Consider the following 16012-nt stretch of genomic DNA (forward strand, 5'->3'; position numbering starts at 1 on the left):
GTCTATGAATTATATTTATTGAACACAGAGCCCATAGTGCAAGGTCACACAAACAACACAAATATCTAAAACCAATATAACTATTATAAAAAAATAGAAAATATATAAACATCTACATATATACGATATGTTTTGTTGTTGGGTGCAGCATGCTGTGTGGGTCTGTACAGGAGTTGTGAACTAGAGCAGCATCGTCCTTCATCCCACGGTGTTTATTGAGCAGGTTGTCAGCTGCTTCATGGGGGCCGGCCACCGCCTGTGGTCCAACACAAACAAACACTCTCCCTCCCGTCTTCACCGGTCCAGTGCGAGCGGCAGTCGGTGAGGACAGCAGGGGCAGAGACGACCGACATGTTTCTATGAAAACAAAAGACAGAGTACAAGTGATTCTGACCTACAGAAGGGAAAAGCATTATTTCACACACTTGAATGGGTGAAAATACTCTTTCCACTTTAAATACTGTGATCTCGTGAGAAAAGAAAATTGTAACACATCCATTACCCTCCTAATAAAAATAAATACGACAAACTTTACAGCTGTCAAGACTACAATTAACTAAAATGTAATGATAATTAATCCATTTGAATGACTTACTGTTTCACGTAACGTCCACACAACGGAGAGCTCCAGAAAATGCGTGCTGTCGATCCTCATTTCCGGCTGCGACTGACAGAGACCGGGGGAGAAAGTGTTCCAATCGAGAAACGGCTCCACTGCGCTGCGAGCGGCCAAAGATATATTACATCGGCGAGTTTATGCACGGCCATTGAGGATACATTGGTTTAGGGAGTTTAGCTAAAGAATCCCCGGGTGCCGGCGCGAGTTCGAATCCCACTTGTGACAATCTTTTGATGAACCCATTTTAAGTTAACAAAGACCAATAGTGGAGATAAACTACTGCAAATCCTCAATAAATTGTCTGACTTTTAAACAAGCCCCGTAAAACATTTTGTATACACATTACAGTGGAAGCTATGTATCGGGAGGTAGAACAGGTTACCGTTCAACGTCCCGTAGACACTGAAACTGCGTGTGTGAATGGGTCAATGAGGAGCACGCATTGTTAAAACAGTTTTCCTATAACCATTTCCTTTAAGTGTAGCCCACCTACCTTGTTACACTCTGTAGTACAGTAACTTTTCTGTATGTTCTGTCTTACTATATTTGTGCTACTGTAAGCTTATATGTAAATGCATATCGTTGATCCAAATTGTGTTACCTGGTAATATTTTTCTTTTAAATTAAACAATTTGTAAAACTGAAGGGGTCATGTAATTTACCCTTTTTCATAACAAGTAAAAACTGCTGAAATAGCATTGGTGATTTGGGTTAATCATTGCAGTACCTCACATCCTGTGATGCAAGTTTCCATTCACTAAAACTCTAATGTAAATAGACAGCACTTACGGATGCATGTTATAGCGTCCAACAACAGTGCCAGATCCATGACTTACTAGGAACAAGCAGCCATGACTCAACACTGCCCCCGAGTGGTAAAACATAAACTGGACTTTCCTCAAGGGAACTAAATGAACCTTACTACTAGTTAAGAGTATGCAAGAGCAAAATACATATCCACTAAAGTTGCTGTTGCAACTGAAAAGTATTTTTCCAGTCAATAGTAATTCAACAGAGGGCAAGTTCAAACCAAACTTCTTTTTTTATTAATCTGGAAAAAATATTTCCTGTCAAAGGTCACTAAAAAAGGAACAAAACAAAATAGGGGAACAAAACAAAATAAATATGTTCCACCATGAATAGGTTTACATAATACATTAAGTGCTGAGGCTTAACGTTTAACCAACAAGTATCGTCTCACTTGAATGAATATTAAGTAGAACGATGTGAAGACACTGCTCATTTTAGTGACGACATCCAACCAGACTGCCTTCACATCATAAAACCTGTTGACAGAAGGAAACATAACCAAGTTACTGTACGTTACTGTAACATTATTGTGCATAACCAGGACTCGCTAGAAATACACGTAGAATACAAATAAAAATCATCATACCTACAGCACATGTGTTGGTTTTATGTTATGGTTGCAGCTCTTTTAGTAATGGAGAATTACAGAATACATTTGCTTTGATTAAAAAAAGCAATGTTATGAATCAACAGAGGTTTGTTTGCTAGTTGGTTTACAGCCTCACAAATCCACGGGAAAGGGCAAATATGAAAAGACAGATCTCTAGATTTTATGAATCTTTCAAACAAAGATATGAAGACATTATGGTTCCATAAGTGTCCTGGTGAAGGCTCCCCAGGAGCTGACGCTAACAGATGGCAGAGATGTCCAAACACAGACAGACGTTTTAAATCACACAGGATGGGGTCAGTGTGGATTGGAGGTCAAGAGTGAAGCGCGCGCTAGATGTTCACACACACACACACACACACACACACACACACACACACACACACACACACACACACACACACACACACACACACACACACACACACACACACACACACACACACACACACACACACACACACACACACACACACACACACACACACACACACACACACACACACACACACACACACACACACACACACACACACACACACACACACACACACACACACACACACACACACACACACACACACACACACACACACACACACACACACACACACACACACACACACACACACGCGGCGTTGTCACTATAGTCAATCGGAAAGCGATGACATCACCTACTAAAGCCAACGACTGATGTGGTCATTTGTTTCTTGCCGACTACGTCTAATCAATCAATCACTACCTCTGACCAGCAAGTTAAAGTACCACCGTGGACATTTTTCAAAACAAACTTTCATCTGCATTTCCATGCAACAATAAAGTTACATTTACAAGAACAAAAGAGATTAAATATTCACTATCAAGGAATCTGATTATCAATTTAAAAATTGAAGCCAGAGGCTAAATGTTTTTCTGGCAGTCTGCATTGATCAACATACACTTTAACTTGATGGCAATTAACAAAACATATGTAAAATATTCCCCTACATTGCTGAGATTCAGACAGAGGCATCTTCCCCTCCGCTTCATCAGCAGACTCAACAAAGAGATCCGTCTTCCCAGTGAAGGCTTCATCTTCTCTCCACTCTTCCTCACTATCAGGGTCACGAGGAGCTGCTCTACAGGGGCGCTGTTGCTGGAACCTGAATGAATCAGAAATAACATCAAGATTTGTGTTAAGCTGAAATTAAATGTGCAAAAGTTTCAGCTTTTCCTTTTTTGGCAGCAACTTTGTTGAAAATACTAAGATTCTAAAGAGTTTAAACTCAAATCCAAAGCATTAACAATAATTTCCTGTTGCAAGAAGTCATTGGTCAAGTTTACAGTCGAAGGTGTCTTAAGATATTGAAGATATGCTTTTGTAGAAAAAAAAGAAAATACGTTTAAGGAAATCTTATGTAAAGATGTAAAAAAATGTGGTTTATATATTGTATTTCGAAAGTGCCTTCATAATGTGAAGGCACTTTCAAGTATCAAATGTAAAGATAAATGTTATTTTGTAAAAATAGAGGGTCACATGCTGAGTTCATTATTTATTCATCAAAACCAATTTGTAATTTTCGATCCTACTTGTTTTATTTAACATTGATTACAGATTTCAAGACTTTATTTTTTAACAATGAGTGCAAGAAAAGTCTATTTATTAATTTTATATTGCTTCACTTGTCTTAGTGTGTTGTAAAGAATCTAAATTAATTGTGAAAACGTTAAATAAAAAATAAAAAGATGATTAAGATCTTCAATTAAAATGTAATGAACATATAAATACAAAGTGATGAGAGCCTACCTCAGTCCTAGCATGACGTCTATATAATTGGCATGCCCAGCATCCACCAGCTCCTTGGCAACATGGACGCCTTCTGCCAGAATGTCCACCTTCCAGTGTGTGTTTGATACACATTCCCTGAAGAAGATCTGGAGGTTCTTCTGGTACAAACTCTGCTGGAAGAAGACTGCTGCTCCATCGGTCCATTGTCCATCTGCTCCAACTGGCTTCACCCCTCTCAGAATGCAAGGGTATGTCACCTTTGGGAGGTTCCTCATTTCCTCAGGTAACCTCTTCAGCTTGGAGCAGTCTTCGTACGGGATGCCTTCGTAATGGCCGTAATCCACCAGGTTTAGGACCGCTGTGGTGTCGGCGTCTGCGATTTCGGCCCGGCACCACTTATTCTTTGTGTGTGACTTAAACAGGCAGCAAGTGCCAGGGACGAGGTGGGCTACAGGAAGAGACATTTGCTCAGGGAGGTCATCCAATATTAAGGACACTTTGTTCATGACAAGTAGTAAGTCCTCCAGGACGATGCAAAACTCGCAGGGAGTCGTCACTGCAGCAGCAAACCCAGAATACGCTTTATCTATATCAATAGGAGCAAAGAAAAGCTGCTGAGGGGGGCTTGTGCACAAGTTGAATTCCCCTTCCACTTCCTCAATTCGTGTTTCGGCAGTTGATGGGACCATCTCTTCATTCTGCTGCAGAGAGGTTGTAATGTGACAAAGGACGAACAGTCCATCCTTGACTACTTCAACCTTCCAAAGTTTTTCAGCTTCTGAATAACACACAAACACCAGTTTGACTTCTTTGCCAATCATTGGTTTGAGTGTTTCACGCCACAATTCAGGGGCAGCCACTCCCTCACTGAACCCAAGGCAGTTCAGTTTGCACAAAACTGCAAGGTGCGGCATTTTTGTCAGCTCGCTACACTCGCGTTGGATTGAGCCACTTGGGATTTTTACAGTTGTTCCATGATCCACGAGGAGGACCTGGCATGTTTCCAAGCCTACATCTTGAACAAACGCCCTGTGCCACTGCATGTCCACCTGAACTAAGCACTCAAGGCCGTGTTTGACATCCTCATCTGCCACCATCTTGCACTTGTATAGGTTGTCAGCAATACAACTTTCCATTGCAGTAAGCAGTTCACTGGTCCTATTTAGTCTGGCATAAAAAGTCCCGTTACTCAGGACCGACAGAACTGTACTAGCCTCTGTGTCTCTAACCTGAATAGAAGGAGGTATGTGTGCATCGGCACAATCACTTTTTGCTTCGACTGAGGATTTTGTGATCATTCTTGGATTCTCCTTAGAGTCTCCTTTGTTTATGGTGGGTGCTCCTCTATGTTTTTCTATTTTAGGTGACAGTGTGGCAGGTGTTGGCTTATCATCATCATCAACACTAGTTATTTTGCATTCTGCAGGTTTTTTCTCCTCACTCACTTCTTTTGTAAGGACGTTCTGCTCACAGGATGTCGCTTTCTCGTCTCTTTGAAATGACGCAGGGGACTTCTCTCCCTTTTCACTTTCAACGGCTGCTTCCAGTACAGATGGAACACAACCGGATCCATCAAGAATCTCAACCTCGACTTCCCAATGATTTTTATGACGGACAAAATCAACCAAGAGAGGTTTCTCCATCACTGCATCAGTGAAAGAGACATCACTTTTGTACATGCTTGTGTCCAACAGGGAGCATGCAATGCTGAATCTTGGGTGAGAGAGATACTCCTTTGGTATGGAGTAGATCTTTTCCTTGCCCATAACTGCTGAGTTTCCATAGTCCACAAACTCAACTTTGAAACGGGAACTTCCTTCATAGTTCGTCACGGCAGAACGATACAGAGCTCCGTCCTCCTCATACTCAGCCAGAACAAGGTCATTTACTCTCAAAAATGTAGCACTCTTCAAGGAATCCCTGATGATACTAGAGTTGAGATTTTCTCCCATTTTCAAGATGGTAGGTTCATCCTCTGACAGTTGAAGAAAGAAACTGTCAACTGAGTTGATGTGGGAGACGAAACACATCGCCCTGAAACCTGAGCTCACTTTCATGTCTGGCAAACACGAGAGCTGATGGATCTCAGTGTCCTCTGTATGTTGAGGTCGTTCACCGGGAACATGTTTTTTTGGGGGGCGGTTCTTTTTGCGAGGTGCATTCCCAAATTGAGTGCATCTGGAGGCAATCAATGTCGGGGACCTTGAAGGCCGTCGACTTTGATTCTTGCACACAACTGAAGACTTTGTGTGTCCTGTAATGAGAGCTTTAGGTTTCTTCTTTGGACCGCTCATGTTAAAACTCACAACCGTCCTTGGTTCTGGTGAAAACCTGAGAATGAGCTCCTTTACCTTCTCACTGATGTTAACGTCTCCATCAAACAGTTCAACGTCAAATGAACCGTCTTCTCTTTTTCCAATTACGACGACTCTCAATTGCTTGTTGAGGATTGCGCCATCAAGCCATTCTCTTACATCTGAACAGAGCTTTTCCTTGGACACTGAAGCAAGGTGGCATTTCACAGCCTGCATGGGTGTGTACAATAAATCAGAGTCTCTGGGGATACACATGACATGGGTTTTCTCAGATATGTTTGTGTTTCCATAATCCACAAAAAACACACCAAGATGCAGAGGGGACTGAACAGGATGTGCCAAGCCCCTGTACCATTTGCCATCAAAGTATTTTGCCAGGGACAGCTTCCTCACAACTGCTGTCGTACTGTCTTGCATCAGTTTCTCACTCTCATCTGAGATTTTGTTTTCGAGCTCTTCAATCATTTCAGTGTTTCTCTCAAGGTGGCAGTAGATCTCACACTGACTGCTAACGTGAGTGATGTAGACTTGTTCCTCATTTCCAGGACGCAGATCATGTGAAGAGTAGACAAAAGACTCAGGAATCATGGTTGACAGTTGCATTGCTGAGATTGGCTCTTCTCTCGGCACGCTCTGCTTAAAGAGCAAATTTGTTAGGCTCTGTTGGGTTTGGGTGTCGTAGAGTTCCACGACATTATACAGCCCTTGGAATTTCACATACAACTGTGTGACTTCACATCTTAAAGCACTGGTGCTGTTGAAGACTAAATCTTTCAGCTCCTTACACACAGCCGGACTCCAATCCCCACTGTTCTCGGGGTCAGCAGGTTTGATCGGGTTGTTAAGGCTGCACCTGAAAGCTTGTGCTTCCAAATAAAGATATTCTGGCATTATTGCCTCAAGATTCTGCTCCTTGATTTGGATGGTAAAGCCATAGTCAACCAACATCACTCTGGCATGACTTTTCTGTATCTCTATGACGAAGGCCCTGTACCATCTACCATCTTGAGGTGACTTGGCGATACAACATGAACCCCTTGAATTGAGGGGAACACTGTGAGTTGAGTAATATTGTTGGAGTTCATCCATCAGTTCCTTCAAAGCTAGATGTTTATCTAGAGGCTGGCACCAGAACTCTGATGGAGACTTGATGTAAGAGCAAATCACAGCCAAATTACACCCTGGCTTGATGTTTAAGGCTTTGAAGCTAGCAGGTGCTTGGACCTTCTCAGTTTCAATTTTGCACGTTTTCCCTACCTTCTCACAGTGCAATTGCTCTGTATACCCATTGATGTCTGATTTCACACCATATCTTGGGGACCTTGTTTTTTCTGTGAGAGACCTTGTTTTTTCTGTGAGATCTATGTTGTTTTGCACCACGGGCTCTATGGTAACATTGTTCCAGTATGCAGCTTGTTTCGAAGAGATGAGGAGCTCAGTGATACTTTGATTGTCTTTACTTTCCATGTCATGGAGATCAACAACAAATTTGTTTTTTCTCATTTGGACCACATGGACTAGCAGGGGTTTGTTTGACACAGCTTGCCTGAAAAAGTCAGAGGTGATGCAGGTCCAGATTTCATCCAATGGAAAAACATTAACAAGAGTGCAACAGAAGGCATATGCTGATTTGTTCGCAAATGTCTCTGGCATCTTCTTGATCAACTTGTGTGGCACTTTCTCAATGTTCCCAAAATCGATAAAAAGAACTTCAGATCCATGCTTATAAGTGTCTGTCACTACACCTCTGTAGAAATGCATGTCTTCCTCATACACTGCACAGCACAGTGTCCCAAGCGCAGGCTTCAAAAGCACGTCTTCATCCAGCTTTATTTGACTGAAGGTATCTGCCATTTTCATCGTCATTTCTTCAAACTCATCATTACGTTTTTCCGTTCTGATCCAGAAGTGGCTTGGATTCTGGACATGCACGACAAAGCCCACAAAGACAGAGTTTACATGGATCCCTTCTGCTTCCAGTGTTTTACACATGGCTTTGCCCATGATTGTCTCATTGTATAAATAGCCACACTGAGGTGACAAGTCTTCCTTTGAAACTGACTCAATTATCATGCTAGGAAGCTCTTGAATGGGCTCTGGTTCCTTCACATTATTGTCTTCAACACCAATTACTGTGATAGAGTACAGGTGCTGTTCTTTGTCGAAACCTCTGATCTCCACATCTAACACTCTTCCAAGCAAGCCTGCCTTGAGAAAATTCAACTGCTGAGTTTTGACCGCCTCATCCTCATCACTCAGTGAGGAGAGTGAGCATGGGAACGCCATGATTGTTGTTGAAAATAAGTCAGGTGGTAACCCATAGACGTTCTCAACATTGACAGATTCAAAGAATCCATAGTCAATGAACAAAACTCGAAGTTGAGAGTTGACTGGGAGAAACTGCACATAGCCTCTGTACCATTTCCCATCTTTGCCTTTGACCGAGCACAGTAAACCCAGGTTTTCTGGAGTCTTCTGGTTGCGTTCTTTGATTCGGGACTCATTAACTGTAGCCAGCATCTTTGACATTTCCCAAAGATCTGTTTCCATACTGGTCTTCTGACAGTAAAACAGCCCAGGGTTAACAGCAGCAGTTACACGCACTTTAGCACGTGTCCCACAACTCAATCTGGGCCCACAGAGAGACAGAATATCTTTGTATCCCTGCAAACAGGATGATTTGAAGCAGAATTCTTGCCCCCATGGCTTTTTAATGAGTAAGTCAGGAACTGGATCCATGTTTTGTTTGAGCGGCACTTCTGTGAGCATGCCAACCAAGAGGAGGAAAGTATCTGTGTCCACATGCCTCCCAAACCCATGTCTAATGAGGTCAATGTTAATGTCGGGGGCTTCCAACAAGAAAACTTTGTGGGGCAGGAGGGCTTGGATGTAACCGGTGACATGTTTTTTAATCAGGTTTGAGAAGTACTTATCCACTACAGAATGAGAACAACCGTGAAGCAGCAAAACATTTGCAAGAAAGCCACAAACTAGCTTGGGAGGCAGGATGAACAGGTCGTTTGAACAGGAAGATATGTGGCTGATGTCAACACTCAAAAGGTTACCGTGATCTATGAGGAAAACATCGAACAAGTCCTTTTTCCAGTTTTGAACTCTTCCTCTGTACCAGCGGCCTGAATCCACATCTTCCACAAGGCAAAACTCTCCGATATCCACTGCAGCTTTAGTCTTTAGTATGTTCTGTATTTCCCCTTGCAAGATGATATAGTCAAGATCACATATGGTAAGGTACTGTCCCTGGAAATGTATCAAGGTTGCTTCAGGGTTCCAGTCCAAGTGAGTTAACTTGAGGTCCACTGGCCAAAGGGCACATGATGCAGATGTACCAGATCTGCAAAATAAAGTGACTTTTATTATTTACCTTCAAAAAGTGTTAATCATTTGGTGAGTTTACGACTTTATGCATTCATTTTGTTTTAATCAACATTTGAAAACAAAAATGGCACATTTCCACATTTGTGGAAAATAAAGATCATCATTATTTAAGCACCAGGAGCAGCCTTGTCAGACATTTTGCAGAACCTGGTGTGTGGAGCAAAATGAAGCCAATGCCCATGTCCAACCCTACAAAACCATCTCCTATATAAATAACACTCAACTGTATATAGCAGTAATTTGAGATTGTGGACACTACAGGTGTGAGTGAAGTAGGGCTGCAACTACCGATTATTTTAATAATCGATTAATCTGTCGATTATCTTTTCGACTAATCGATGAATTGTATACATTTTTTTTTTAAAAGCTAAAAAGAATTCATTTTCAACCCTTTATTCAAAAACAGAACTGACAAATTCAGTGCAAAAACTTTTCAGAAAGTGCACACACAGGTTGCTCCTTGAACATCCCTGAGCTGTTAAAGTAATAATAAAAAAAGAAAAAGAAATGGACTAACATACTAAAAACATATACATGTATGCAATAAATAAATAAATAATTTATAAAAGATTAAGAAAAATACAAATCAGAGAACTTAACAGGATTTGTTGGAACGTCAGAACTTGTTCTCTACACTACACCCACACACACTCAAACTCTCAGATGCACAAACTCACACACACACACACACACAAAGCTTATTCATTAAAGTATTACCATCATTGTAGTAAGTGCAAGTTAAGTTCACTTATACACCACATTTAAACACAGCTTAAGATGACCAAGTGCTATAAAAGAACTTTAAAATGAAATTAAAAAGTACAACACAGACAAATGTATTTGTCAACAATGACCGATATGGGACAAAGCACAGAATATATACATGACAAATGGGCCAAAAAAGGCGAGTGAATAAAAATGTGTCTTTAGTCTTACTACGGTTATTAACGAGCTAACGCTAACTTCTCAAGCTGGATAACGAGTAAACAGCAGCACCAGAAGAGCTACTGGAGGGATGTTACGTTCCTCACTTCAAAACGGAACAAAAGTAGGATTCTGTAGTGACTTGCACTGCTGTTGAACTCCAACATGTTTATGTTTTAGGTCACCGTGGTGCTCCCGTGCCATGACATGTTGCTTTTGCATATCTTGCGATTAACACCATTTTTCGATTTATTTAGTGTGATATGCTCCCACACCTTGGATGACTTAGGTCGTACTGATTTCTCTGCCTCCACCATGCGTTTCAGAACAACGTTACGGGTCTTTCCTCTACCTGCTCTCTTTTTTATACTCAAACATCTCCGCGACTTATTGAGTGGCGTAATAATCGACAACTCTTTTAATAATCAAATGTTTGCGATTCGTTGTTGCAGCCCTAGTGTGGAGTAAAGATGCATCAACACTGATATCAAATATTGGACGGATATGGACTCAAATAGCTGGATTGGGTATCAGTGGCAATGGGCAGATCTGATATCAATACTATTTTTTATGTTAAAGACAACTCACTACACACAGACACACACGCACACACACTTACTTTTGGTGTTTGGAGTCCAGCACTGACAGCATGGCTACAGAATCAGTAATGGTCACATCCTAAACAGAACCTGAAAGACACATTTTGGCGATCATTAATCATTAACAAACGGACAATTAAAAATACATACTGTGCCTTTATCAACTAAAAACAAGGCTTTTACATATTGTAATTTTTTAGGGTCTATGTGTGTGTAATATATTAAAGAGTTTCTTTTGAGGCACATTTTTTTTCTTTTGGCTGGGTTGACTTTACACAGTGCCAAAATCTAGATGAAAGCAAAAAAAAGTGTTTTCAGAGGACTCGGAATAAAATGGAAAGGGTACAATCCTGATCACGTGCTTGAGTACAATACTGTCCTTGACCGTGTAGTCAATTTAGTAAATTGTGCTCAACTTGTTACAGCTAGTCAGTGGTTGCTATAATGTGAATGGTTATGAATTGTTCATCTGCAAGTTTCTGTAGTGCTTCCTGTAATAATTGTTACTAAAGTGTAGCATAGAATAATTTCACAAAATATGGTTCAGTTAGATTTGAGACTAAGAGTATGACCACAAATACTGATATACTAAATACAGTGGGGCAAAAAAGTATTTAGTCAGCCACCAATTGTGCAAGTTCTCCCACTTAAAAAGATAAGAGAGGCCTGTAATTTTCATCATAGGTACACTTCAACTATGAGAGACAAAATGAGAAGAAAAAAATCCAGAAAATCACATTGTCTGATTTTTAAAGAATGTATTAGCAAATTATGGTGGAAAATAAGTATTTGGTCAATAAAAAAAGTTCATCTCAATACTTTGTTATATACCCTTTGTTGGAAACGACAGAGGTCAAAGTTTTCTGTAAGTCTTCACAAGCTTTTCACACACTGTTGCTGGTATTTTGGCCCATTCCTCCATGCAGATCTCCTCTAGAGCAGTGATGTTTTGGGGCTGTCACTGGGCAACACACACTTTCAACTCCCTCCACAGATTTTCTATGGGGTTGAGATCTGGAGACTGGCTAAGCCACTCCAGGACCTTGAAATGCTTCTCACGAAGCCACTCCTTCGTTGCCTGGGCGGTGTGTTTGGGATCATTGTCATGTTGAAAGCCCCAGCCACGTTTCATCTTCAATGCCCTTGATGATGGAAGGAGGTTTTTACTCAAAATCTCACGATACATGGCCCCATTAATTCTTTCCTTTACACACATCTGTCGTCCTGGTCCCCTTGCAGAACAGCCCAAAGCATGATGTTTCCACCCCCATGCTTCACAGTAGGTACGGTGTTCTTTCTCCTCCAAACACGACGAGTTGAGTTTTTCTATTGTTTGGTTTCATCTGACCATATGACGTTCTCCCAATCCTCTTCTGGATCATCCAAATGCTCCCTAGCAAACTTCAGACGGGCCTGGACATGTACTGGCTTAAGCAGGGGGACACATCTGGCACTGCAGGATTTGAGTCCCTGGCGGCGTAGTGTGTTACTGATGGTAGCCTTTGTTACTTTGGTCCCAGCTCTCTGCAGGTCATTCACTAGGTCCCCCCGTGTGGTTCTGGGATTTTTGTTCACTGTTCTTGTGATCATTTTGACCCCACGGGGTGAGATCTTGTGTGGAGCCCCAGATCAAGGGAGACTATCAGTGGTCTTGTATGTCTTCCATTTTCTAATAATTGCTCCCACAGTTGATTTCTTCACACCAAGCTGCTCACCTATTGCAGATTTAGTCTTCCCAGCCTGGTGCAGGTCTACAATTTTGTTTCTGGTGTCCTTTGACAGCTCTTTGGTCTTGGCCATAGTGGAGTTTGGAGTGTGACTGTTTGAGGTTGTGGATAGGTGTCCTTTATACTGATAACAAGTTCAAACAGGTGCCATTAATACAGGTAACAAGTGGAGGACAGAGGAGCCTCTTAAAGAAGAAGTTACAGGTCTGTGAGAGCCAGAAATCTTGCTTGTTTGTAGTTGACCAAATACTTATTTTACCAAGGAATTTACCAATTAATTCATTAAAAATCCTACAATGTGATTTCCTGGATTATTTCCCCCCATTCTGTCTCTCATAGTTGAAGTGTACCTATGATAAAAAATACAGGCATCTCTCATCTTTTTAAGTGGGAGAACTTGCACAATTGGTGGCTGACTAAATACTTTTTTGCCCCACTGTATCTGGTAACAACTTTATTCTACAGGAAAAAAATATTATTCATAAATAAAATGTTTTTGAAGCATTTGAAAATACATTAACGTTTTTTTATTTAAGCAATCCCCTCACACTGTTTTTTATAAGACACTTTCACAAGACAGACCAGTAATTTATTTGGTTTTATTTGACTTCCTAATTTAAATGATGTGCTATTATCAGTAGGCCTGTTTATGGCAATCATGTGAATTGTAACGAAATCTGTCTGGCTATAAAATTAAGTAAACTTTATTTCCTTACATTTCATTGCCGTGAACAGATGCACAGAGGCCTGATACTGCCTACTAAATAAACGATTACGTGTGCCATTTTCTAGCAGACTGTTCACGCTGAAGTAAACTCAAGTGATACGTCTTCTCTGCATCACATGACTGTGTCAATCACGATGTAATCGGTCCGACCTAACGTTGAGCAGAAATAGTTTATCAAAAATGTAAATCAACATTACTTCTCTTCCACTCAGTTTAATATTTTCCAGTATCATTTGAAGGAACATTTAAACAATTCAGTGCCTTGCAAAAGTATTCTGTCTCTTTGGTGATTTTCCTGCTTTGTTGCATTACAACCTGACATTTTTATTTGGATTTGATATAATGGACCTACATAACATTTTAAATTGGTGAATTGAAATGGTAAAAATCAAAAAGGTAAAATAGATTTGTACTTGTATCGCGCTTTTTCTGACTACACCCATTCATAAATTGATGGCGGGGGCTAACCTGAACCACCGATCCTGCCATTTTTTTTTTTACAGTCTAGGTTTAAGAACACTTCCTATTTTTAAGTTTTGGGAGTTACCTTTGTTCATATATCAACCTTAGCGAAATCACCACTCACGATATAGCAACATATCCTGGTCCATGCAGGCACAGCAGTAAAGATGAGCCGTTTCTTTCAATACAGCATGCACTAGGGAATTAATCTAATTAAAAGACCATCAGCACTGATTGGAGATCCACATATACAAGTGACAGTTTCCCTTTTAGCATCTAAGAAATGTTTGTGGATCCAGCAGTTCTAAAAATGTGTATATAACGTATATTACACTGCATTTAGGATTATCACATTATTAAAAAGGACTGCTGGCTTAATTTAAATACCACCGAAATGTGGCTATCCATTTTTCAATTGGGGAAGACATTATTATGGTTTCACTTTAACGTTAGCTGCTCATGTAACGTCAGCTCGCTCGCATTTTAGTAATCTTGCACATATTCTAAAATGTAGAAATGTGGCAAACTCCCTTTCCCTTAAATCCTAAAGCACGTACTGGGACCAGTCAGAAGTGACTCTTCAGAGTTTTTTCATGGCGACGTGAAATGACATTCAGCCGGAGTTAGCCGCAACAACTAAATTAGCAAAGAACAGGCATTGCTATGCTAACGCTGCGCGCCGCTAAGCTAACTTCATAGTTTGGCCAAACGGTTAGTTTACATCACGGCCGGTTTTATATCTCAGATTACCGTCAATGACTGGAAATACAGACATCTCTCCGCTCAAAGTCACCTCGCTCGCATCCCTACCTGCTGCACAGCCTCACGTGCGCGACGTGTCAATTGACGCTCCTCGCTGAGAACGCTGCACCACGCGTCTGACCTCACTTCCGGGTTCTCCTCGAATAACAATGTTGACAATCCCGAAATGATCTGACATGCAAATGTCACACTGGCTCATTTGACATTTATTAAAGATGAATGCGTGATTTTAATCTGAGTTTCAGTGTTGTATACAATCTTAATTAAAACCATATTTGCGTCCCATTATAGGTTTGCACACGGTGGTGGAAAGTGACTAACTGCATTAAAGATTTTGAGTTACTTGTACTTATATTTCCGAATATTTCCATTTTCTGCTGTAGTTTATACTACAAATAATTTGAGAAGAAGTTGCTGATTGTACTTTTTACCGCACTGCATTTATTTGACACCTTTTGTTAGTTACTTTGCGGATTCAGATTAACACAAACTATATTCAACAGATAGATGATGATGTTTTGTTATAGGTCAAGATATGATAACAAGTTATTGATCTGCCATAAACTACCCAGCACTAAAGTATTTTACAAATTAGCTCTGCATTTCCCAGAGGATTAGACATTAATTCATCAATAATTCTCATCCAACTATGATATATGACATCCCCCCCAAAAAATCGATAATTTAATTCATTGATAATGAAAATAATGATGAGTTATAGTGTGGTGGATGCAGCTTCCTTTATTTAAGTGGATAACATTATATTAGAGCTGTATCCTCCTGTAAGTATTTTTAACTATCACAACAACAAAGTGAAAGCCAACTAAACTATTGCTTTTTAAGGAACTTTGTGTAAAGGGCCAGCTGAGTGTGCAGAGGCAGGATGGATGGATGGACAGATGGATGAGGGTTTCTCTGTTAATCATTAATAACCTGGATTAGCCCCAGTCCTCTGTAAATATGATGAATGCATCCACGGGTTCATTAGCTCTGCCTTTCCACAGCACAGCTTTATTAGTCTGAAGTCGCTCTGTCAGGTTGTTTCCACTTTTCTTTAGCTTCAGAATCGTTGGTTGGACCCAAACTAAATAATGCTGGACGTGGTGTTTTGTGATCATTGTTATCTTTTCCTGGACTTGAGTGAATTTGGGATTGACAAACAGTGCTTGAAGATTATTTTTTAAGGACAAATGAGTTGCAGTGGAGTGTTGTTGTTTAGTTTTTTTTACAACAAGTTTACTTCAGTTTTCTTTTTCTTTGTCTTTGGTTAATTTTTTTAACATTTATTTAATT

At 40.5% G+C, this 16012-nt stretch overlaps 1 protein-coding gene and 1 long non-coding RNA gene across 2 annotated transcripts; both read right to left on the minus strand.

The window, feature by feature from the left end:
* LOC117727621 lies at window positions 1-661 on the minus strand. The gene is made up of 2 exons (XR_004609052.1): window positions 596-661; window positions 1-357 (listed from the first exon to the last, which is right to left on the minus strand). It is a non-coding gene; the product is annotated as an uncharacterized LOC117727621 (long non-coding RNA).
* Window positions 662-1891: 1230 nt separating this feature from the next.
* On the minus strand, window positions 1892-12631 carry tdrd15 (tudor domain containing 15). Its single transcript, XM_034528187.1, has 6 exons — window positions 12390-12631; window positions 12018-12183; window positions 11062-11120; window positions 3826-9474; window positions 3027-3181; window positions 1892-1905 (listed from the first exon to the last, which is right to left on the minus strand). The coding sequence occupies exons 1-6, from the start codon at window positions 12629-12631 to the stop codon at window positions 1892-1894; spliced, it is 6285 nt and encodes a 2094-aa protein (XP_034384078.1).
* Window positions 12632-16012: the final 3381 nt, after the last annotated feature.

This window comes from Cyclopterus lumpus, chromosome 24 (genome assembly GCF_009769545.1).
Source record: "Cyclopterus lumpus isolate fCycLum1 chromosome 24, fCycLum1.pri, whole genome shotgun sequence".
Taxonomy (NCBI): Eukaryota; Metazoa; Chordata; class Actinopteri; order Perciformes; family Cyclopteridae; genus Cyclopterus; species Cyclopterus lumpus.